This window comes from Neofelis nebulosa, chromosome 17 (assembly GCF_028018385.1).
Source record: "Neofelis nebulosa isolate mNeoNeb1 chromosome 17, mNeoNeb1.pri, whole genome shotgun sequence".
Lineage (NCBI taxonomy): Eukaryota > Metazoa > Chordata > Mammalia > Carnivora > Felidae > Neofelis > Neofelis nebulosa.
This window is the reverse complement of record NC_080798.1, coordinates 12,167,930-12,192,880: the sequence shown is the minus strand read 5'-3', so window position 1 is coordinate 12,192,880 and position 24,951 is coordinate 12,167,930. Positions and strand designations below refer to the sequence as shown.

At 54.1% G+C, this 24,951-nt stretch overlaps 1 protein-coding gene and 1 long non-coding RNA gene across 2 annotated transcripts; one reads left to right on the top strand and one right to left on the bottom strand.

Moving 5' to 3' along the window:
• Positions 1-6,351: 6,351 nt before the first annotated feature.
• Positions 6,352-17,018, top strand: IGSF23 (immunoglobulin superfamily member 23; the record flags this gene model as incomplete). The annotated part of the gene is made up of 6 exons (XM_058706362.1): positions 6,352-6,482; positions 6,584-6,705; positions 10,496-10,825; positions 12,313-12,585; positions 14,677-14,830; positions 16,664-17,018. Coding segments are annotated over 6 exons (1,044 nt in total), but the record flags the coding sequence as incomplete, so codon positions are not given.
• A 3,798-nt stretch (positions 17,019-20,816) lies between these two features.
• On the bottom strand, positions 20,817-23,696 carry LOC131499543 (uncharacterized). Its single transcript, XR_009255944.1, has 2 exons — positions 23,245-23,696; positions 20,817-22,420 (listed from the first exon to the last, which is right to left on the bottom strand). It is a non-coding gene; the product is annotated as an uncharacterized LOC131499543 (long non-coding RNA).
• Positions 23,697-24,951: the final 1,255 nt, after the last annotated feature.

The following is a 24,951-nucleotide window of genomic DNA, read 5'->3' as shown; positions in this document are numbered from 1 at the left end:
TCTCCATGAGGCTGCTTTTCGGGGTTCGGGAAGGCGGCCAGAAGAGCATGAGGCTGGGGAGAGAGGCTGTGAACTGGGCTTGGGGGGCCGGAGGCCCCCCTCAGATGCTGCAAGGTTGGGAGACTGGCGGAGGCAGTTGGGGAGCCTCGGCGGCACCCACCACCCCGCGCCCTGGTTGCCAAACGAGCCCCAGCGCGGCGGGAAGGCTCCTTTCCTCCTCCTCTGGGCCGGAGCTTCAAGACCGAAGCCGGCTCAGAAGGGACAAATCCTGATTGGCCAAAGGCTGAGCCAATCAGATGCTCCCATTCCCAGGACCGGTCATGTGACCTGGTTCTGGCCAATGCCGAGTGAGAGGAAGTCTGTGGGGGGTGCTGATGGGAAATATCTTACTGGCTCTTGAAGACACCTGGGAACGGTCTTCCGCTGGTGTGGTTGGTGCACGTGGCGGCTATCTTGGTCTGCGTGGGGAGTTGGCCTTGTGGTTCAGTTCGCTGAGAGCCCGGAAGGGAGACGCAGAACCCGGGGTTTCAGGGCCATCGCTGACCCACCGTGTTAACCAGCCCGGGAACTGCGCCGCCATTGGAATGCCCGCTACATCCAGTAGTGCGTGTCCGAGTTTCCAACCGTTTTGGGTTGGGGCACCCAACTTCTGCGGCCAGAAGCATCCAAACTGATGTTTTTGAAGGCTGGTTTTCTCACATGATCGTAGCCCAGGCTCGGTTGAGCAGGGGACAGCGCGAGGAGCAGGGGCACAGGTGGCAAGATGGAATGTCCATGGAAATGTTTTTTTTTTTTTTTTAATTTTTTTTAATGTTTTTTATTTATTTTTGGGACAGAGAGAGACAGAGCATGAACGGGCAGGAGAGGGGCAGAGAGAGAGGGAGAGAGAGAGGGAGACACAGAATCGGAAACAGGCTCCAGGCTCCGAGCCATCAGCCCAGAGCCTGACGTGGGGCTCGAACTCACGGACTGCGAGATCGTGACCTGGCTGAAGTCGGACGCTTAACCGACTGCGCCACCCAGGCGCCCCCATGGAAATGTTTTAAAATACAAGATGGACATTTAAGGGGAAGAAGCCCACCCCCCACCCCCAGTAAGGTTTGAACACTGGAGTTGTCGTCATTGTAGACTCCTCAACTTTGCAAGAAGACAAGAATTTTTCAAACGCAGCTCCCAGAGAGGGGAGGCAGTTGTGAAGATGTAGATATTTTCCAAAATTTGGGCTTGTGGAATATCACCATTAACCTCCAAACGGGATATAAAGTGACAGGCTAGCAAGTCCAAAAGATGGCCCAGGTTCAAAGCCGGCCTGGAACAACTCAAGCCAAAATTTTTATTTTTCTGTCCTGCTTTGTTTCTTTACCTTGGTGGGTGAAAAACGTTGCACGCCTTGTGTGTATTTATTAACAGTCCTATTATTCACAACTTTCCACAGTGGCAGTAACCTAGCCAACGGTGTATCTGAAGCACGATTATTGCTAATGGAAAACTTTCCCCCTAAATCCTAGCACTCACACTTCCTTTGCATCGTGAAAGTTTGAGACCTTGCCTGGAAACTCTTGACTGTTCTGACTGCGGGTAACAAAGACCTCAGGAATGCGAGAAAGAGAAAATATTCCGACTTCTCCTGCACCTTCAGAAAAGCAGAGCCTCCCTCCCTCCCTCATGAAACCGTCCTTGTGAATGTATTTCTGACAAAGGAGTCTTATTTATAAGACCCCTAGACTTCAGAGACTAGTGTGGCTTCATCCTCCGACAGCCACCTGTCACCTCCCGTATTAGTTTGCTAGAGCTCCCACAACACAATATTACCGGATATACTTGGTACATCAGAAATCTTTTTTCTCAGGCTGGAAGTCCAAGATCAGTACTGGCAGCGTTGGTCTCTCCTGAAGCCCCTCTTTGGCTGGTGGATAGGCAACATCTCGCTGTGTCCTCACACGGCCTTTGCCCCGTGTGCACATATCCCTGGTGTTGTCTGGTCTTCTTACGAGGGCTCCAATCCTATCGGATTAGGGCTCCACCCTCACGACCCCAGTGAAAATTAATCGCCTCTTTCAAGGTCCTGTCTTCCATATGGTCGCATTGGAATTTGGGGGTTCAACATAGGAATGGGGGGCAGGGACCACAAGTTGGTCCCTAACACCTCCCAAATCTGGACCGGTTGTCTTAACTAATGACCTGCTGCCCTTGCTAGTACGACCTACGCCGACGCTCTCTTTTCCTGAAAGGTGCAAAGACTTGGGAATTTTCATTGTCACGTCTCTCTTCCGCCACCCTCGTGGAGCTAAAAAAAAAAAAAAAAAAAAAAAAAGGAACATCATAACGCTGCTTGCCCTGTTTATTGAAACAAACAGTGTTGTGTCACTTGAATTCGTGTTTCCCTCCTACCCTTCTGTGGGCTGTGATGGAAACGGGAACGTGAGAAAATTGCTTTCACGTGGGAAAGGCTAATGCATCTTATTTTCTTTTTCTTTTATTTTAGAGAGAGAAAGAGCGAGCAGAGGAGGAGCAGGGGGAGGAGGGAGAGCACCCTGAGCAGGCTCCACACGCACCTCAGATCCCACAACCCCCAGATCACGATGTGAGCCGAAATCAAGAGTCAGATGCTCGACCGACTGAGCCCCGCCCCCAGATGCCCCCGCAACCTGTACTTTCTAAACGTTGGGAGACTGGGTCTGGTGCTGAGACATTCTTGTGCATCTGATTTCAGATTGGGTTGGTTCCCACTCTGAGAGGCTCAAGGAGACAGACCCACCCCAGGGGAAGACAGCTGGGTGCTCTCTGATGGGAAGGAAAAGGAAGCCGATTCCATCAGCGGCCCCCCCCCCAGCTCCCCCCAGTTCTGAAGCCACAGAACTGACCCGCTGGAGGAGCTGCTACCTCCCCCAGCATAGAAATGTGGGAACTCACATTTCTGCTCTGCTACCGGAGTTGTCGGCTCCAGAACCAGACCACGCTTGCTAGATGCACACAGATAAGAGCCCCTCCAAATGCACGAAGCCAGTTGCCGCTGATGCCCCAGAAAAAGACACAGCCTCTACCTGACGGTGCTTGTCAAAATCCGTGGCAGAAACATAAGCATGGCCACCAGTTCACTTCCCCTTTCCGGATCTCATGCAGTGGGTCAGACTGGCAGAGCCCTGGCTTCGAGGGAAGCGAGGCAGCGTGGTTTTAGCTTCCCAGCCTCGGTAGCACGGAAAGGCAGATCGGAAGAAGGAAGGCTTGAGCGAATGAATCCACAATCTAAAACCCCTGGGACATTTTGTCTGCAGCCTCCGACATCCAGGGGGAAACCCGTATCTGGTCTTTCCTGCCTGCTTTGCAGGAAAAGCTCCAGATACTCTCCGGTGTCTTTGCATCCTCTTTTCTACTGGCAACTGGAGGGGAGACTTAAAATCAGTTAAGCGTCCGACTTCGGCTCAGGTCATGATCTCACGGCTCGTGGGTTCAAGCCCCGCGTCGGGCTCTGTGCCGACAGCTCAGAGCCTGGAGCCTGCTTCGGATTCTGTGTGTGTCTCTCTCTGTCCCTCCCCTGTTTGTGCTCTCTCTCTCAAAAATAAATAACCATTTAAAAATAAAATCAAATAAAAAACGGAGGGATTGGGTCCAAACCACACAAAGCTCCGTTTCCTCTCCCAGGCTCATCAGCCTAACAGGGACGGGAGGACAAAAGCCGGAGCCTTATTCCAACTCCAGGTTTCTAACTGGGGCTCTACTGGCATTTTAGGCGACACGAGTCTCTGCCATAAAGGACAGTGCCGCATATTCTTGCAGGCTGTTTAGTCCAGTACGCGTCAACACCCTTCTGTCCTCAGGCCCTGTGACAACCCAAAGGTAGGCAGATATTTCCAAACCCCCTGGAGGGAGCTCGGGTTGCCTCTGAACAGTCCTTCCATGGAAACACAAAACATGTGGAGTAAGACGTCCCCCCACCATCCAGCCCTAGCCCCTGGCAGGACGGGGGTGGGGGGGGCCTCTTGGTACACACAACACAGAACACACAACAGGAGAGGCGAATGATGTCACAAGGGCTCAAGAAGCCGGGAAAACAGGACCTTTGTGTCTCAGGGAACTCACTGTCCAAGGATGGGAGGAAGTGAGACCGGCTTGGGGTGAGTGTGACTTAGGAGAGTCTGGCCTTGGACAACGTATTTAACCACATCAGTTGTATCTCTGTTTCGGAAAGAAACGGAAAGAATATCTAACACCTATGGATGTTAGGAGGCCCAAAGGTGTATATAAGGTTTAAGATCATGGGCTCCAGAGTCCGGAGCCTGGGTCTGCCCAGCCATCTACGAGCTGCGCGGCCCCGGATAAGTCGGCTACGCTCTCTGTGCCTCGCTTTCCTCCTCTGTACCGGGAGAGTGGCGACACCTGTCCGTACTGTGCCCCACTCAGAGTCAAGTTCTCGGTAAATGCTGGAAATTGTCGTGACCGTCTCCTCCGAGTGGAACTTGTTTTTTTGTTTGTTTTTTTTTAACTCTAGACATTATTCAGATTTCACCAACGTTTCCACTAATGTCCTTCTTCTGTTCCCGGGATCCGATCCCAGATCCCACACTGCATTTAGTTCTCACATCTCCTGAGTCTCCTTTGCGAACAAGTTCTCGGCTGTGGCCACTGGAAGGAATGCAGGCTGTTTTGTAGAATGTCCCTCAATTTAGGTTTGGCTAAGTGTTTCTCCTACTTAGACTGGGGCGCTGGGTTTTGGGGAGAGAAATTCCATAAAGGTGAATTGCCACCTTCTCCTTCTTCTCGTCCTCCTCCTCTGACAACGGCCGTTGTCGTTGTCGTCTTCTCCTTCTCCTTGTCGGTTACACTTCAGTCACGTGTCCAGCCCTCCCCCAGTCACTGTGGTTGGAGGATGAAGTGCTCTGATTGACGACACCCGGGCTTCCTCTCCCCGGAACCAGGAGAAGGCTGGTTTTCAAAGGAAACTCCAGGCGCTATTACCCTGAAAGCTGGACAAGCTGAAACCACAGACTCCTCATCCACAGATGGCTATTAACTGTGTTGCAAATATTTGCTCATCACACATTGGTAGTCCCCTGGCCTGGCTAATCACCCCAGCAGGCCTTCACAAAAACCATGAAAAAAAGGCAGTATGGCCAATGCCCATAAAGATATAACCAAGTCACCTGATAATGACTCTTTTTAAAGACCTGGGAGTGAAACTTTGCCCCAGCGTAGAATCTGGACCTCTCGGGGAGGGAAAGGCATGAGCTGCTGAGTCAGATCTGAGTTCAAATTCCAACACACCCGTTACACTCATTCACTCAAAAAAGAAAAAATTAGTGAGCACCCATGATATGCCAGGCACGGTTCTAGACGCTGTGGACACAGCCAGGCACAATTCAGACAAAATCCCTACCCTCCTGACATTCTAGACCGGAAGGCGTGGGAGAGGAGAGACGGGAGATAAACGAGTGGGCAAATGCTGGAAAGAAAATAAAACAGGGCGCCTTGCTGGCAAGAAGCGGAGGCCAGACTTGCAGCAGGCATGTGGGAGGGTCCTTTTGAGGGGTTCATATTTGATTTGAGACGGGAACAATAAGATACAGTCAGACATGAACTGATCTGTGTAAGGCGCTAAGAAAAGGAAGCGTCTAGTGCTAAGGCCCTGAGGTGGCCCCGTCCGAGAACCGACAGACGCCATGTTGCATAGCTGTGTCAGGCTGGGTGGGTTACTTAGCCTCTGTGCGCCCCTGGAAAGTGAGGATGCTCACACTGAGCCCTCGAGGTTGCTAATGAGGATTCAGGCAGACAAGAAGCCTTAAAGGGCAAGTGCTGTGCCCACCATATGGTACGTGTTCAGTAAACACCAGCTATTAGTTTGAGTGATACAAGTATTAAGGAGAAAAGAATGGGTCAAAAACTTGAGAGAAAGGAGCTTTTGTGGCTTATCCTTCCAGAAGCCAAAATTCCGGATGTAGTATGAGCAAGGCCCTGAGAAAGGGCTTCCCAGCATGCCGCCAGGACATCCTGGATACCAACAGCAATACTTAGCATTATTATAACAGCTACTGCCGATTCGATTCATTGAACACCTACTATATGCCAGGCACTCTGTGGGGTATCTGATGTCCATTGGCCCCACCGACTCTGAGGCCCCTCGATGATCAACATCCCCATTTCAGAGAGGAGAAAAGTGGAGGCTCGGGGCTGATGGTCCCGGAGGCTGGAGCAAAGTCAGGAGGCAAGCAAGAGCCCCCCCTCCTCCTCCCCACTACCTCTTACCTGATGACCTTTAGCCATTTCTCTCCTCTGATGTGAAGTAACAGAGGCGGGACAATCCTGCCCCACCCTTCATCTTCATCATTCTCCCAGGGTTGGGGGGGGGGGGGGGAGGGTGCGCAGAGAGGGAGGGGAACAAAGCCCCAGAGCCCCTTCTCCCAGAATCCTGCCCCTGCGTGCTCCCCACCCACCACCACCACCACTAACCCAGTGCTAGCGAAGGGCACAGGGCACGGATCTGGGAGGTGAATTTCCAGCCCAACGCGGGAGCCCGGGGAAGGGGGCGGGGCTGTGGCCAGGACGGGGGCGGGACCAAGGCTGAGAACTTAACCGCCTGTCTGTCTAGGGAGGCCGCACTCCAGACGGGGCGACCTCCCCTCTGCGGCCGCCAGACAGAACGCGGCATGAGGTGTCTTCTGGAGGGAGGCCCCAGCCACAGCCCTGCCTGGAAGAGGCTGCTTCTAACAGGTGCGAAAGAGACGGTGGCTTCACCCAAGGGTTGGGGACAGGGAGAGGACACTCCCAGGGAGAGTCTCCAAAGACGAGGGCCCAGGCCTGAAGCTGGGGAGGGGGTGGCCAGGGAAGGACCTCCCAAAGCTGTCAGAATCAAAATGAGAGCTCAGAAAAAAATGTGGCACCTGTTATGCAAATCGCATCCCTGTGCCATGTGATTCGTAAAAGGAGAAGAATGCAAATTGTTTCCCTAGAGATAGAAAAGCACCCTGAGGGGCCTGGGTGGCTCCTTAGGTTAAGCATCTGACTTTGGCCCAGGTCATGATCTCAAGGTTCCTGGGTTCGAGCACCCATCAGGCTCCACACCGATTGTCTCTCTCTCCCTCTCTCTGCCCCTCCCCCACTTGTGCTATCTTTCTCTCTCAAAAATAACAGGAAGGAAGGAAGGAAGGAAGGAAGGAAGGAAGGAAGGAAGGAAGGAAGGAAGGAAGAAAGAAAGAAAGAAAGAAAGAAAGAAAGAAAGAAAGAAAGAAAGAAAGAAAGAAAGAAAGAAGGCGACACCTAGGTCCTTAAGTAGAACACTTTATTCCTGTCACTTTGCAGCAAAGAGCAAGGCCTCACTCCATCTATTGAGGTCCCTGCCCAGACACTGTAGTATCTATTACCGAGCTTGCCTGAGGGTCAGGGAAGGCTCCAGAAGAGGGGTACCTGAGCAGAAACTGGAATCACCGCTAGATAAAGAGTTAGGGGGAACAGCATTCTAGGAAGGGAGACCAGCACGTGCAAAGGCCCGGAGGCCCGAGCCACTGCCCGGAGTTCAGTCTCTCCGATGCAGAGAATGAGGGAAGATGGTGAGAGGGGCACGGAGGTGTAGGAGGGTGCCAGGCGAGGGTATCAGCACTGTGTCCTGAGGGCGCTGGGGAGCCATGGAAGGCTTGCGAGCAGGGGAACAGAAAAGTCCTACCAGCAGCCGACTCAGACATAAAATCAGTGGAGGTACAAAGCGGGCAGTAGGCCCATCACCCACCCAGAAGGCGCTATAGTGGGACAACTCCCGGCTGGCCACTTACGACCTTGGGTCTGAGACCGAAGCTCACAGTGTCTCAGTTTCCCTGCCAGTAAAACAGACTAGTGCTGACCTCAGAGCTGTTGAGGGGACCGGTGAGGAAATGGCTGGGAGAATCTGGCCCGGGCCCTGGCACTGTGGGCCCGGGCCCTGGCTGACCTCTCACAGACGCTTACGGAGCACAGCATTGTGTTTCCCATGATGCTGCCAGAGGAGTTGTTCCAACCCTTGCCATCACTTCTCATTCAGGAAGAGAGCTGATGCTTTCACCTGTGTTCTGTAAGGGGGCATTTCGGATCCTTAAAAGGTTCCCACTCATTATACTGCTTTTTAAAATTGTGTTTAACATTTATTTATTTTTGAGAGACAGAGAGAGACAGAATGTGAGCAGGGGAGGGACAGAGAGAGAGGGAGACACAATTCAAAGCGGCTTCAGGCTCTGAGCCGTCAGCACACAGCCCGACGTGAGGCTCGAACTCATGAAACATGAGATCATAACCTGAGCCAAAGTCAGTCACTTAACCAACTGAGCCACCCAGGTGCCCCATGCTGGCAGTCCAGTCCTGGAGCCTGCATTCTGGGGTGTGTGTGTGTGTGTGTGTGTGTGTGTGTGTAAGACTACTGAGAACATAGTTTATGCTCTCTTATTTCCTTTATTCAAATTTTACTTAATTTTGTTGAATGGGTTATACATTCCCATGGTTCAAATCTCAAAGATATATAAAAGGGATATAAAAGGTCCCCCTCCCCCCTGCCAGCACACACAGGTGGCCACTGTCTTTGTGCATCCTTCCAGAGTTTCTTTATATGTTTATAAGAAATGCAAATATTACAGATTTACTTTTCTCCCGTTTTTACACCAAAGTTAGCGTACCGTAAGAACCGTCCAGCCGCCTGCCTTTCTATCTTAACTGCTTACTGTGGCGATCTCTCCCTCTTAGTTCACGGCGTTCCGGAGACCTTCCTCACCTTTTCGTACAGCTGTCTTGTTCCACTGTGTGAATGGAGCATAATTTATTAAATCGGTTCCCTATGGACGGCCACTTGGATATTTCCAATCTTTAGCCATTAAAACTAAGATGTGGCAAATGACCCTGCCCAGAAGTCATTTTATACTGGGAAAGGTTAATCCATAGAACACATTCCCTGATCTTTAATCTCAGGGTCAAAGGATGGGAATTTTCAATCTGAAAAGCCCATGTCCTCCGCACGGGGTTGTATGAGCCACACAGAAGATGTTCTTTCCCATTGCCCTCAGCCTCATCAACATGACACATCATCGACCTTTTGGATCTTTGCCAACCTGATCGGTGAAAAGTGTTACCTCCGTGTGTTTTAATTTGCGTTTCTCTTACTATGAGCACGGCTGAACGTTTTCCCTAGGTCAAGAGACATTTGAATTTTCTTTCCTATGGATTTGCCTGCCCACATCCTTTGTATATGCTTCTGTTGGGTTGCTGATATTTTCGCTTATTGAGATCTCGGAGCTTTTTATATATTAGTGAAATGAGCTCTTGGTCTGTGAGACCCGTTGCAAATAATTTTTCCCGGTATGTCTCCCTCTCTCTCTCACCCTACCCCCCCCCCTTTTTCCTCTCTCTCTCTCTCTCTCTCTCTCAAAAATAAATGAACATTAAAAAGAAGAACGTTGAGGGGCACCTGGGTGGCTCAGTCGGTTAAGCGTCCATCTTCGACTCAGGTTGTGAGCTCAGGTTGTAAGCGTCCGACTTCAGCTCAGGTCATGATCTCGCGGTCTGTGAGTTTGAGCCCCGCATCAGGCTCTGGGCTGTCAGCTCGGAGCCTGGAGCCTGCTTCAGATCCTGCGTCTCCCTCTCTCTCTGCCTCTCCCCCGCTCATGCTCTGTCTCTCTTTGTCTCAAAAATAAAGATAAACATTAAAAAAATTTTTTTTTCTTTAAAAAGAAGATTGTCGACTGCCTGTGGATCACAGCCCTGCTGTGTACCACCTAGGACATCCTGGACAATGGTCTCCAGTTCTCTGAGCTTCCATTTCCTCACTCCTACTGGGGGTGTGGCAGTTGTGTTACTCAGGGTTGAGGCGGGAAGATGGTCTTCTCAAAAGGAGTAATGGGCGAGGAGGTTAGTAAAGGGAGGATCTGCGGAGGTAGAAGCAGGGTAAAGGCAACCCCTCCTGGGATCGTGCAGCACCCTGAGGCTGGCCACAGCAGAAGCTGTTACCTCCCGTGTGCTAGGAGCCGCGAGAAGCCCAGCAGACCCCAAGACCCAAAGAGAGTGGCGCATAGACAGGGCCACACGACGGCAGCCTTAGTGGAGGGACACAGCCGCCCCACGTCCACGGAGCAGGGAGGGAGCCGTCACTCGCACCAGCAGAGGCCAACCGGAAGCAAAAGACAAGGGGACCCGACGAGGCAGCTCAGGGGAGTCAGCCTCTCGGGGAGCAGAGCAGGGCAGAGAAGGGGAGACAGCAGATCTGCACGGTTACCCTGGGTGATGTGCGCTTTGCAGGGGTCGACGGAAGGAGTAAGTGAGATAGTACGTGTTCGGCGCTCAGAACAGTATCTGGCTTATAGGAGGTGCTCAGCGAACGTTCCCTTCCGTTCCGACATCGTCCCTATCATCATCACAGTTATCAGCTCTCAGCGTGCCACACTCACTGTCGCCAGCTCAGGAAGGGTTACCCGCTGGGGCAGCATCTCACCCTTGGTCCCATTTGCCCCCTCTGCTCTCTCCTCTCTCTTCCCCCCCCCCCTCCTCCAAGGTATCCTGATCGCATCCTGCACCTGCTCTGTCTCCTTGGAGCCGCCCTCCTCTGCGTCTCCAGAGCCCTTGACCGCAGGAGCCCGTGCCCCCCTGCCCGTCTCCGCAAGCCTCAATGGAGCTCTCTCCACTTCTTGGTTCCGAGAGCACAAGACCCGGCCGGAAACCACGCTCTTCCCCCGCGAGGGCCTCCCGGGGCCCGGCCACACCAGCGGCCAGGAGACGCGGGACACCCAAGGCGACCTGATCATCAGACACGTGACAGCTGAGGACACAGTGCTGGAAGCCGGCAGAGGACACAGGCGTGCGACAGAGCAGCTTCTAGGCAAGGGTGAGTGGGCCCCGAGAGGGACCGAGTTCTCAGGCAGCGAGAACAGCCTGGGCAAGGCTGGAGGGGTAAAGAGAGATCTGGAAAGCCTGTGGAATCGTGAGCCGAGCCGCGTAGAGGGCATGGGCCCTGTGAGGCCGCTGGCTTTTCCGTGCGGCTAGGGGGGAGGCAGAGAGAACGGGAGGTCCACGGGGCTGACCATGCAGGGCCCTGTAAGGCCTCACACAGAAGCTCGGACTTCCTTCCACTCAGCAAAACACTTAACCAATGCTGATTGTTACGCACACGTCCGATCCTTTTTTAGTGCCTTCTCTGTCCTGGGTGATGCTGGGCACCAGCAATGGCATAACGGCAGGGGCGCCCGGGTGGCTCAGTCGGTTGGTTAAGCGTCCGACTTCGGCTCAGGTCACGATCTCACGGCTCGTGAGTTCGAGCCCCGCGTCAGGCTCTGTGCTGAGAGCTCAGAGCCTGGAGCCTGTGTCTCCCTCTCTCTCGGCCCCTCCCCTGCTCAGCCTCCGTGTGTCTCTCTCTCTCTCAAAAAGTGAATAAACATTAAACAATTAAAAAAAAAAAAAAAAAAAGAATGGTGCTTGGCTCCTGGTAAGAGCCACACCCAGGCGGCTGTTAACATTGATTCTTGTCTCTTACACCCGATGGGCTCTTTCTCCTCCTGCAAGGCTTAGCTCAGACACCACCTCCTCCAGGAAGCCTTCCATGAGTTCTTTGGTTGAGCTGACGTTCTTTTCACTTTACCATATCGCACTGATATTGGAAAGCAGCTCAGCGTGGAGGCTCCCAGTACTCACCACGACATCAGACTTCCCGGGTTCAGACACTAGCTGTGCCTCTCTCTCTCTGACCGTGAAGCCTGGGCCTAAGAACCCCTGGACCTCGAGTCTTTGACCTGGAAAAAATACGGAAAGAAAACTATTGTGAAGATCACATGCGCCCCATCTCTGCAAAGAGCAATTCGCGGCAGCCAGTGGCACAGACCCCAGGCCTTGGAGGCCTCCTCGACTCCTCACTCTCTCTCTCTCCAAGGCATCAGCAAATCCTGTGGGCTCTGCTTTCAAACGAATCCAGAATCCAGCCACTCCTCCCAGCTCCTTGGCCTCACCCCGGTCCAGCTGAGGGCGGGGGAGCTGGGATATTTATATACCGGCTGCCCCCGGGTATGTCCATTTCCCAACACTTTGGCCTGCTTTCTCCTCGGGCACAGCGGGCCCTGGCAGCCACAGGGAAAGTGCTCGGGCAACAGGTGCCTTACTGTCAGTGGGAAGTGGTGAGGGCGAGGGGCTGGGGGGTGGGGACCCACAGGTCTGCTACTCCCTATGTCTGGAGCGATGCTGGGCACAGATCAGGAACTCCAAACACATTTATTGATGGATGAATGAATGAATGGATGGATGGATGCCTCTGTGTGGACAAAAGAAATGCTCAGCCTCTCTGAGGGGTCTCCACCCATGTGGCCTTGCTCTCTGTTTGCACAGCCAGCTCCAGAGGGGTGATGCTGTTGACCTTCCCCAGTGCCGTCCAGGGCGTTATCCAGAGTGACCTCAACTACTCAGTGATCCTGGAGTGTTTGGCCTCTCACATCACCCCCACACCCGTGCTGCACTGGACCCTCGACGGGGAGCCCTATGACACTGGGAATATGCTGATCATCCGGAGGCTGTCCTGGGGGCATCTGGGCACCTATGTGTGCACAGCCAAGAACAGCCAGGGAGAGTATCCCTCCAATCCTGTGACGATCTCGCTGCCACGTGAGTCCCCCCCCCCCGTCCCATCCCCACCCCAGACTTCTGCACCCTTGCTGGTCTGTGGCCAGCTGTCCTGGCTCCCTGGAGCCAACCACAGAGCAGTCCACTCGGAGACCCTTCGTAGCCAAGGTGTCATCCTGTCCCCCCATCTTGCCCGGCAGAGTGGGGATCATTAGCCCATTTTACAGAAGAAAGAGATGAGCTCTTAGCAAAAGCTCAGCTCAGGATCTGGAGCCAGCCGTCTGGGTCCCGACTCCGACTGTTTGCTGGCTGTGTGAGCCTGACCTCTCGGAGTCTGAGCCCACACCCGTGACAAAATGCAGGTGACGATGAGTGGTCCCGAGCGGGGGCTTTGGCATTTGGATTCTGGCTCCCCCTCTTCCAGCTGTGTGACTCTGGACCAGTGCCTTGACTTCTCTGGGCCTCAGGGTCCTCGTCTGCAAATTGAGAAAACGCCAGTGCCCGCCCCAAAGCGTACTTGTGAGCTTTCAGCGAGGACGCAGGTGAACAGCCCAAAATAACAGCGGGCGCTCAGTAAACACGAGCTAATATCATTGCTACAACTAGCGTTGCCCATGTTATTAATTTCGTGACTGTTACCGTACGTGGACCCCCACCCCCGGGCAGGTCTCCCTTTGCTCCTGTGTATGACGGGGTGACTTGTAAATGTCTGCAAGACTGTTTTCAGGGCCAGAAATAACATGTGAATGAGACCAGCAGAACATCTGTTAGAGACAGGTGGTTTAGCGCCTGGCCGGCTCAGTCGGCTCAGTCGGTGGAGCATGTGACTCCTGATCGTAAGAGTCAGGAGTTCAAGCCCCAAGCTGGGGGCGGAGCCCACTTCAAAAAGAAAAAAAAAAAAAAAAAAAAGCAGGTGCTTTAAATAGCCTCGATCCTCATGAACATTCTTTTTCATGTATTTATGCACGGAGGACATGTGGCTCCGGGTGAGCGAGAATGAAACAGAGGACCTGGTCAGCAGAGGAGCAGGGAAGGTACTTAGGCATCAGGATCCGCATGAGCAAAGGTCCAGAGCACGAAAAGGGCGGGGGCTGGAAAGCCTGGCTTGGTGGGGTCCCAGCCACCTCTTCTTTCCCAGCTTCCCAGGGTCCAGTAGGAGCTTCAGGATTTGGTTTTGGGGTGATTCGTTGGGAGAAAAAAAGTTTAAATCTTAGAGCAGCCGGTGACTCTGCTATGCTCACTGAGAATGATGACACTTCCAAGACCCCCTTAGTCATTCATCAGCTTTTCAGGAGATGTTTATTGGCCCGCCTACTATGTGACTGGCCCGTGCTGGGTGGTGCTGGGGACATTCTGGTGATGGAGACAGCCCTGGCCCTTTCCCCAGACAGTAATGTTTGAGCGCGGGGAGGTGGGGGGGGAGGAGGGGACAGACCAGTGGGAGGCAGCCCTGTCCACAGACAGTAGTGACCAGAGTGGGCAAGGCTGGGGTGGGGGAGCCAAGGGATGTGGGACCCAAGGGGGCACCTGATCCAGCAAGGGGGTCAGGGAGGGCTTCCTGGAGGAGGGGACAACTGAGCTGGTATCCAGGCCAAGGTGGGGGGAAGGGATGTGGGACCCAAGGGGGCACCTGATCCAGCAAGGGGGTCAGGGAGGGCTTCCCGGAGGAGGGGACAACTGAGCTGGTACTAGGATACATAGGAATCATCCAGGCCAAGGTGGTGGGTGGGTGGACTAGCATTCTAGGGTCACAAAGGCCTGGAAGTAGGAGAGAGAGGTGAGCTCGGAAAATTGGGCAGAGTCCAATGAGACCGGGTTATAAAGGTGGAGGGGAGAGAGAGATGAAGTTCGCCAGCTGCCTCGAAGGCCAAAATGAGAGACGCTTGCTCCCTGGGAAGCCACAGCAAGGTTCTGAGCAGGGGAGGAACAGGGTCACATTTGAGCTTTCCACAGACCCTCTGGCCCCCGTGTGGCCGGGAGGTCGGGGGGAGGGGAGAGACAGAGGCAGAAGAGCCAGAGGGAGGCCGGGGTGGAGACCGGAGGGTGGGAAGGAGGGGGCAGACTGAAGACACACTCAGGGGGTGACATGGTGGGAGGCAGGGGTGTGCAGTCTCACCCCTTCTTGGTCCCCAGAAGACAACGTGGAACCCACAGAGGCTGAGCCCATCGAGCCAGACCCCGTTCTGTCTGTGTCAGGGGGAGCTGCCGTCGCCCTCCTGGTGGCTGCAAATGTGGGGGCCATGATGCTGATAGGAGGTGTGGGCTTCACCATCGTCCAGAGCCTAAGGTATGTCCTGTCCTCACCCCCGTCTGCCTCCTGATGTCCACTCGGCCCCCCACGAGACACAGAGCTCACTCTGCAGCCAGACAGAAGCCCCAACCGGTAGCCTCATCCCAAGAAGCTTTAGACTCAGGATTCTGAGCCCTGATGCACCCGCCCGAGGTGACCCCCAGGGAACAAAGAGACAGAAGACGATTCTGGAGCTGGTCTGCCTTGATAAGGCCAGGAAGCGAGGCCAGGGTGGGGAGGCGGCGCAATTGAACTAAGTGAAGGCCTCCCTGAGAAACTGACATCTGAGCAAAGACACTGAGCAAGGGAGGGATGGCTCAGCGGATGTCTGGCAGAAGGGCATACGGCCGCCTGTGCAAAGGCCCTGAGGCAGGACTTGCCTGGCAGGTTCCAGCAACAGCAAAGAGGCCAGCATGGCTGGAGTGGTGTGAGAAAGGAGAAGTAGGGAAGAGAGGGGAAGAAGAGAGGGGAGAAGAGAGGGGAGAAGAGAGGGGAAGGGGGGTGGAGGTGGACAGGCGGTATGAGGTCTTGTGGGCCATGCAAGGACTTGGCTTTTGTCCTTAGTGACCTGAGAGCAATGGAGGGTTTCGAGCAAAGAGGGACAGGATCTGACTTACGTCTGACTCGCATTCTAATCCTAGATGTGTTAGCTATGATCCCAATACTGTAATATCTTACGGTTATGTGCTTGCTAAACATGATTCTATCTCGTTTCCACAAGAGCTCGGCGGATGGGGTTGGGGGTCACGGATAGGAAAGAAGATCTTGTGTGTGTCAAAGAGGAAACCCAGGCTCGGGGAGGAGTGGCTGGGCCCAGACCCCGCAGCCGGAGAGGAGGGGTTCGAACCCAGAACCCTGCCTCACTCCTAGTTCTCGCCCTACCCTACCCCGCCTCTTTTCCCGCCACAACAGTACAAGCCTCCGTTGCTTGTGCACTGCGAGCTGACGTGGTTTGCAAAGGCCTTGTGGATCAGCTGGGAGAGGCTGGGGCCAGGTCTCCAGTCCGCGAGTCCCAGGCAGGGGTGGGGGAGGGCCAGGCTGCTCCCTGAACCCCTGCATCATGCTCATCCGTCAGCTCATCCTGCGTAAGCCCCGGGAGCCTTCAAGTCCCAGCTACTCTGAGGGATGGGTACAATCTTGGCCTCGTTTTCCAAATGAGTAAACCAAAGCCCAGAGAAACTCCTCAGCTGGCCCAAGGATGCACAGCTGACAGATGGCTGACTCTGAACCAAACCCAGATCCAAATCCAGAACCACGTTCTTAGAGGATGAGAGATCCAGTCCCTGCTCCCCCGTGAGTGGGCGGGAGGAGTCACTTCCCGTCCCCCTACCATTTTGGCCCAGACCTATGATGGCAAAACACTGCTGACGTCAGCCAGAAGGAACCAGCCTTTTCCAAAACAGCTTCAGCCTTAGAGATGAGGTCGTGAGGACAAGCATGGCTGTCCTGACCCTCTCGGTGGGGAGGGGCAGTCCTCGGAAAAGAGGGGTATGGACCGAGGGGAAGCCCCACACCCGTCGACCGCACCCACCCAGGGCAAGAGAGACCCCTGCCGCTTGTCGCTAAGGCCGCGGGCCCCAAAGCCAGGCTACTTGGGTGCATCCCAGCTCTGCCATTCGTCCGCTAGCTTGCGGAACTTTGAGCGGGTCCTTTAACCACCTCTGTAAAACAAGGACAGTGGTAATAGCCACCTCAGAGGGGAAGTGTGTGGATTACGCGAGGCAGGAGGACCAAAGCACTGCAGATCGTGCCTGGTGCGTGGTAAACCTTCAATAAACGTCAGCCACGTTGATGGCGATGACGGTGACGACTTCTCGCTCTCCGTCGTAGGATTCACCGGCGAAGACTGCGGATGTGCTGCTAAAGTGGGCACCTGTCTGTCAGCCTAAGGGGTGATGCCAGGAAGGCGGCAAGAGTATCCCGGGGCTAGGGAAAAGAGGAAGTTACCGGGGGCTCCAGTCGAGACCCCCTCCCTCCTGACCATTTGCCCGTGGGATGTTCTCGTCTCGTTGAGAGTCCCGGGGACCGCTTTTCTCCCCTCTCTCCAATTACCAGCCTCCCATCTGCCCAGCTCACCAACCCCCGGGAAGCCACCTACACAAGTAGCCTGTATTTCCTAAAATTCGTGGGCTGTCAGTGAAAGATCCTCACTTAAGTGGCTCAATAAAAACAAAAGGACGAGGGGCGCCTGGGTGGCTCAGTCGGTTAAGCGGCCGACTTCGGCTCAGGTTACGATCTCGCAGCCCATGAGTTCGAGCCCCGCGTCGGGCTCTGTGCTGACAGCTCAGAGCCTGGAGCCTGTTTCAGATTCTGTGTCTCCCTCTCTCTCTGACCCTCCCCCGTTCGTGCTCTGTCTCTCTCTGTCTCAAAAATAAATAAACGTTAAAAAAAAAAAAGGACGAATTTACTATAAGGATCCAAGATTTCCACACACACACGCACACACAAAAAAAATCCAAAGGTGTATCAGTTAGCACTTGCTGTGTAACAAACTACTCCCCGCCCCCCCCCCCCCCCGCTAAAATTTAATGGCTTGAAACAACAGCCATGGGTTTAGCTTACAATGTTGAGGGTTATCAGTTTGGGCTGGGCTCAGCTGGGTGGGTCTTCTGGTCTCTGCTGGGCCCACTCCCACTTCTGTGGTGAGGTGGCAGTTACCCAGGGGCTATCTGGACTAGGACAGTCGTCTGGGACAACTAACCTGTCCTCCACATCATCTATCATCCTATAGCAGGCAGACCCAAGCTTGTTCACATGCCAGAGGCAGGATTCCAGGAGGGAGACAGAGGCGCAATGCCCCTTAGGCCCGGAATGAAGAATGGCACATCCTTGGGGCACCGGGGTGGCTCGGTCGTTAACCGCTCAGGTCATGATCTCGCGGTTTGTGAGTTCAAGCCCCGTGTTGGGCTCTGTGCTGACAGCTCGGAGCCTGCTTCGGATTCTGTGTGTGTGTGTGTGTGTGTGTGTGTGTGTGTGTGTGTGTCTCTGCCCCTCCCCCACTCATTCTCTGCTTCTCTCTCTCAAAAATAAATAAACATTGGGGCGCCTGGATGGCTCAGTCGGTTAAGCATCCAACTTCAGCTCCGGTCATGATCTCAAGGCTTGTGGGTTCGAGCCCCACGTCAGGCTCTGCGCTGACAGCTCAGAGCCTGGAGCCTGCTTCGGAGTCTGTGTCTCCCTCTCTCTCTGCCCCTCCCCTGCTTATGCTCTGTCTCTCTCTGTCTCAAAAATAAATGAAAACATTACAAAAATTTTATAAATAAATAAATAAACATTAAAAAAAAGAGAGAGAGAGAAAGCAGGAATGTTGCTGGAACCTTCTCGGCCCCCAGCCCTCACCCCTTGTAACCCTCTTCTCCGGGTACATTAGATTCCTACTTCTCTCTCTGTGTCTGCAGATGGGTTCTCAATGCTTCCGCATCCACATGGGGGAAGACACAATCCCATAGCTTCCAAATCCACAGAATCCCTTCGCCTTGTTCCTGAAGCCCCTGGAGAAGGCATCTGATTGGCTCACTCGGGTCACGTGTCAACCTTGCGCCCCTTCCTGTGGCGGGGAGGGGGGAGGGGCCCTGGATGCTTCATACAAGCAGAGCTCTAGGGGCCCAGCCGAGTCTGTGGGGGCTCGTTCCAAGAACGGGTGGGGGGGGGGGAGGTTTGGCCTTGTAAGCTAGGTAGGCACCCCAAAACGTCTACACACGGAGCTGATTTTTTGCACCTTTTCATAAAAGAAAAACATCTGAAATGCAGCGAAGTGGGGGCGGTGGCCACAGCCCCCCGGGGAATCCGTGGCTGAATTATAAACAAGATCGACCCTTTGATTTTGAGCTGTTGGAGGACGCTGATGTGCGGATGCATCTAACACCTGAGGCGCATTAGTGCGTCTGTGACCGGCACAAAGCCACCTACCGCATCGTGATGCTTAGCAAGAAGAGGAACGGACGTGAGTTCGAATACTGTCTGTGGAGGGTTGTCTGTGTAGCCGTCACTACACTCTGTGCCGTAGGTGACTCATGAGCCATGTCATCCTCGCCGTGTCCACAGGAAAGGAGAGCCCACCTCCGTTTTCCTGAAAGAGCAGGGAGGCTCGGAGAGATGGTGAGTGACTTGCCCAGGGCCACAAGGGCAGCACAGGGTAGAGGTGTTGCCCACGCCAGGCTGGCTGCCTGGCTCTGAGACCCCTGTTTCCAAGCACCCCCCTTTCCTGTCGCTCCCTCCTCGGGGCCAGAGCCCCCTCCCCCTTCTTTCATAAGCCCCGTCCCGTCCTGTGTCAGGCAGTCGTCACTGTGCTTGGGTACAGAGGATAAGAGCAAGGCTCAGAGAGGGCGAGTAACTTGCCCCAGGTTCCACAGCCATGCCTGATGCCGACTCAAGTCTACTCCATTCCCAAACCCACGCCCCTATTTGTTAAAAATAAATAAATCCCGGGGTGCCTGGGTGGCTCAGTCGGTTAAGTGTCCAACTTGGGCTCAGGTCACGATCTCACGGTGGGTGAGTTCGAGCCCCACATCGGGCTCTGGGCTGATGGCTCAGAGCCTGGAGCCTGTTTCAGATTCCGTGTCTCCCTCTCTCTGACCCTCCCCCGTTCATGCTCTGTCTCTCTCTGTCTCAAAAATAAATAAACGTTAAAAAAAAAATTTTTTTTAAATAAAAAATAAATCCCCCAACACCCCTATGTGTAGATCACTGCCTCTGGGGTCCCCACCCTGGTCTGTGCAAGGGCTCAGATTTGCTGAGAAACCTAGAAACCCCTGATATCTAAACAGCTCCTTTCCTGCCTGAATCATCCTGCTCTGTCCCTTCTCTCCTCCCTGTTCCCTCCTATCAAAGGAGAAATGAGTTATTTTTCCGGCCTGGGTGGTGACGGGGAGGAAGCTGGTTCCTGCAACTCCCAATTTGGCGAGGTCTCAGCGGTGACACCACAGCCACCGCCTTCGCTGGCCAGGGGCCAGCTGTCCTCTGGCCAAGGCTGTGGCAAGGCTGCTCCCTCGCCCTTCGGGACAGCTGAGAATTACCGTCATGGCCCTCCCCACCCACAAAAATAAACGGGGCACATGTCCTCAAAGAGACCTCCTGACCACCCCTGTTACAAATTCAGTCCCCTGGTTGAACGCGGTCCTGGCACTGTTCTACTTTATACCATGTAACCGCATCGTGTCATTAAATAGTGACCAGTGTGAATATTTACTATTTATCTCATCCACGATGGCGAGGTCTGTGGCCATTACAAGTGTGTGCTCGGTGAGCCTGGCCATGGCACGCTCACCATGGAAACTGGAAAACAGCACAAACCAGAGATCTCCGGGTGACCGACACGCCACTGAAAAGTGGGTGCCTGGAGACTGCGGGAAGCCATTCCAACTGGCCCTGTCTGAAACATGTCTGGATTCTCTGTGCACCAAGGAAAAAACACACCTTCGTCTTACTCACGCCACTGTTGTTTTAGCTCTGTTTTTCCTGGCAGCCGGTCTAATACCAATGGATACATCTAACCCTAAGCTTTAAACCATAAGGTCAAAGATTTAGACGACATTTGGCGAAACAAAGCTTGCACGACGAGGAGGGAGCCTGTGACCACACGGAGGGGTGGACGAGTTGGGCCACCGTGAAAAGTACGAGCCAAGAACAAGCAAAATCCTCTCCCCACATCCCCCCCTCCCTGTCCCTGGGTGGGGGCACAAGTGGAGAGTGTTGTCAAAAGTAGGAAATGCTAGATAACAAAACTGAGCATCCTGGGGCGCCCGGGTGGCTCAGTCAGTTGACCGTCCAACTTCGGCTCAGGTCATGATCTCGCGGTCCGTGAGTTCGAGCCCCGCGTCGGGCTCTGTGCTGACAGCTCGGAGCCTGGAGCCTGCTTCGGATCCTGGGTCTCCCTCTCTCTCTGTCCCTCCCCGACTTGCGCTCGCTCTCTCTCTCTCTCTCTCTCTCTCAAAAAAATGAATGTTAAAAAAAATTTCTTTTTAAAAAGAAAGAGAGCTGAGAATCCTGAACCCGTTCTGCTTTATTCTGTGACTGTGTGGGCATCACACGTTTTGTATCCAGGTGGAAGACAAAAACAAAAACGAAAACGAAACAAAACTCAACAACGAAGAAACCCTGGGATTTACCTCCTCCATCCAGGCATCCCAGACATCCGGGCAGCCATCTCTGCTGCCCCATGCTCGAGGACCACAGGCAAGAGCACAAGAAGGATGAAGCGGTCCAGGGGAGATGGGATTTCCAGCTGTAACCTCTGGCCCCAGTTCCTCTCCACAACTCATGTTTTTCACCTCCCTTCCACCAGCATCCACTTCTCCTTGACCCCCACGTTTGCCAGACCAGCAGCAGCTACTGTAAGTGGTGAGCCGAGAGTTCCGAGGACCCACCCAAGCTCTCCAGGGTGAAGGACCTGTAGGGAGTATTGATGTCTCTGGGAGCCTGGAATAGAGGGGTGACCACAGTCCCATATTGGCTTCCCATGCTTATCAGAAGTGAGTCAGACTCTCCTCCCTGAAGGGGACCGGAAGAACTTACTTCTGGTTCCACACCGGCCCCGGATACACTGCGATCCGCAATGACAGAGGCACACGAGATTCCCAGGCGACTTGAACAACACCTGGTTCCTTCGTTCGCCCAACGAATATTCACTGGGCACCTCCTGCGTGGCGGGCTCTGTGCTAGAGGCAGGAACAGGACAGACGTGGCCTCTGCCCTCACAGAGTTCACGGACTCCATCTCCAAAATCCAAACCTCCAGCCCACTCCTTGTGTGCGTCTTCAGCCCTCCCCGCCTCCCACAACCCCCCCCCCCAGCTCTTTCCTCAGACTCTCTTCAAGCTCTCAAGCTCGCTCGCTCTCTGTCTCTCTCACACAGATAGAGACACACACAGAACTTAATGAGTAATTTTCCTCTAAATTCCAGTATCGACAGAAAACAGAAGTGTATGTGCTGCCGTCGGAAAGGGGCCTAACAGACGATAATCGGAGATCAACTCATTGCCAAAGCCATTCATTCGTGCACTCCTGTATTCATTCGTTCAACATGCCTCCCTCTGGCCCCCCGTCTGTGTAGAGCTCTCTGCTGGGCGATACTGGGGACCCAGGGCTGAGCACAGCAGCCACAGCCCTGCCCTCCCGGGGCTCGCCGTCCAGTGGGGGAAACAGAACCCTCCCCAAGTAGTGACAACCCAGAGTGGGCGGGGCCGGGCCGGGGAAGCCTAGGGAGGGCTCAGGGACACCAGAGGGGGGACTGCCCGGCATGGGGAACCAAGAAGGCTTTCGGGAGGAGGGGGGAGCTGGGCTGGCTCGGCCGGTGAACTGAAGTGTGAATGACCACCGCCAGGGTCACAGGGAAGAGGTGTCCCAGCGCGAACGTGAGCAAACACGGTTTGATTCGAAGGACTGCAAGGGTTTCTGCTGGCTGATGTGTAAAGCAGGAGAGGAAGTGACCTCAAGCTGTCGTCAGAGGCCGGGTCATGTACAGTCTGGACTTTGTCCTTCATGACACAGACCTGCCTGCCACAGGGTCGGGCTCTGATGAGTCACCAGTGGTAGAAGGAGGCAGGCCGGAGAGGGTAGGTTTCATTTCCTTCTTTGGGCCGTGAGAGGGCTGCAGGATATGGAAGGGGGGAGACAGGGAACAACCGTGGAGAGGCACCACTACGCCCCTACACCTCAGTGGATGTGGGGGCGAGGCCTGGCGGGAGAAGATAAAGAGGAAATGCCCTCTCCGGTAGCCAGCCCGTTCTTGGGGAAGGATGGGCCTGTGGCGGTTGCCTGGGGGTTTCTTTCCAGCGTTTTCCTGCCTAGCCTCAGAGTACAGAAGGTGAAGCAGGGACAGCAATAATAGCTTCTGCCATTTGCGAGGCCGCTAAATAAATTGCTTTTTTTTTTTTTTTTAATTTTTTTTCAACGTTTTTTATTTATTTTTGGGACAGAGAGACAGAGCATGAACGGGGGAGGGGCAGAGAGAGAGGGAGACACAGAATCGGAAACAGGCTCCAGGCTCCGAGCCATCAGCCCAGAGCCCGACGCGGGGCTCGAACTCACGGACCGCGAGATCGTGACCTGGCTGAAGTCGGACGCTTAACCGACTGCGCCACCCAGGCGCCCCAATAAATTGCTTTTTTTAACCGTCTAACTTATTTTCACATAACTTATTTTAACCATCACCCCAGGGGTTTCTTTGATCCCCTGTTTTAGGGATGAGAAAAAGGAGGCAAGAGAACTGAGCCAGGTGTACCATCACCAGCTATTCGTTGGTGAAACCAAAATCTGAACCAAGAGTCACGTTCCGGAGCCCCTCCTCCCTCCTCCCCTGCCTTCCCTCTCCTCGCTTTCTCTCTCCCTCACCCCTCCTCCCTCCCCTCATCCTTCTCTCCCCTCCCCACCCTTTCTGCCCCCCTCCCTCCCACCCAGCCTCCTGGTTCCTACATCAGACCCTTCAGGACAAGGCTTCACATCAGAAAGTTTAGAAGCTCCAGTTCACCGCCAGGGGGGTCCCTGGATAGTAAGCATTTCACTGCCAGGCTCTCCTTCACTGGCAAGATTTTCACTGGTAATGATTTGGGCTGCATCTCCCAAAACCACAAATGCGCATGCCCTTTGACCAAACAAACTCGCTTCTAGGAAAGCAAGGAACTGACTCCACCACGCAGGCAGGAAATGGCGTGGACTGGGTTGCCCAGGACAGCACCCTCGGCTTGGGCAAAGCACTAGAAACACCCACAAGGCCCGGGCGCTGAGGACAGGTTCAAAACTGATGGTGTCTTCACACAAGGGCAGGACCCAAGGAGAGGGGTTCCAAGGAGACCCCAGACCACCTTCAGGGCTCAGAGGTGGGGAGGGGTCATGGGAGGGGCTGTCTCTTGTCTCAACGCACCCATTCCAAGTGGCAACAATCTCCCCCCATCACATCCTCACCTGGGTTCATCCAGACCTGAAATTTTTTTATTTTATTTTTTTAAAAAAATTAAATTTTATTTAATTCGGCGATTTTGACAGCATGGCGCTTTGGGCCTTCCCAACTATTTATTGACCCTTTTTTTTTTTTTTTTTTGGCAGGGGGAGGGACAGGAAAACCAGCCCCCGAAGGCCCTCCCCCTCCCACTGACCCCATCCCTGAGACCCTTCCCCTTCTTGACCTCGTCTCTGACTCCATCCCTAACCTTCACCTCATCCCGAACTCTCAGCTCCGCCTTGACCCCACTTTTAAGCTTCAGTGACTGAGTATCATTCTCTTTACATGACATGGTTTAGGATCAGGGCTCTTACGGCTTATTTTGAGACAGAGGCTCCATGCCTGTCAAAGAGAAGTCAGATGTCCTGCGGCGGGGAAGAAGGAAGGTATGGGATGAGGCGGACCCCAAATCTGAACCTCCCATCCGCAGAGGTGGGGGCAGCCTCTGACCAGCCAGACCTCTGAGAGGGGCGGCTGCTGGAGCCACAGTGGCCGGGGGAGCCCTGGAGGAGGGGGAACCCCAGAGGGTGACAGCATGGTCCGGAGGAGGAATGTAGCAGCAACCACAGGTTCCAGGTTCAGAGATAACTCAGCACCCCCGAACAAGGGTGCCAGAAAATTCAGAGATTTCCCAGAGACTAGCCTCCATGTTCCCATTCAGAAATTCACCTACAAGCCAGGGTAAGAGACACCAGAGCCGGAGGTACCCGCCCACATCCACGTGTCATGGGTGGGCACCGGGTCCAAGCCAAAGAGGTCAGTGGGAGACAAAACCCTCCAAACTGGCCAAAGCCCAAAAGGGGAATTGTCTAGAAAGATAGAAGGGTGTCACAAAACAAGAGTCAGAGCTGCTAGGGGGCCTGGGGGGGACCAGAGCCAGGATGGACACAGCTGGGGACCAGGCGGTCTCCCAAGCTCTGTGCCTGAGTATATGGCTCTCTGGGTCTCTCTGTCAACTCTCAACTCTCTCTCATCTTGCCCTGTCTGTGCTTGTGTTGGCCTCTCATCTCCCTTCATATCTCATCTTCTGTCTCTTGGTATCTGTTTCTCCCTTTGTCTCTCCCTACCTCCCAGTCCCTGAGTGTCTCTATTTCTCTCACCTCTGCCTCTGTCTCTCTTGGTGTCTCTCTCTCTCTCTTTCTCATCCTTTCCCCTGTTGTATGTTGCTCCATAACCATCAT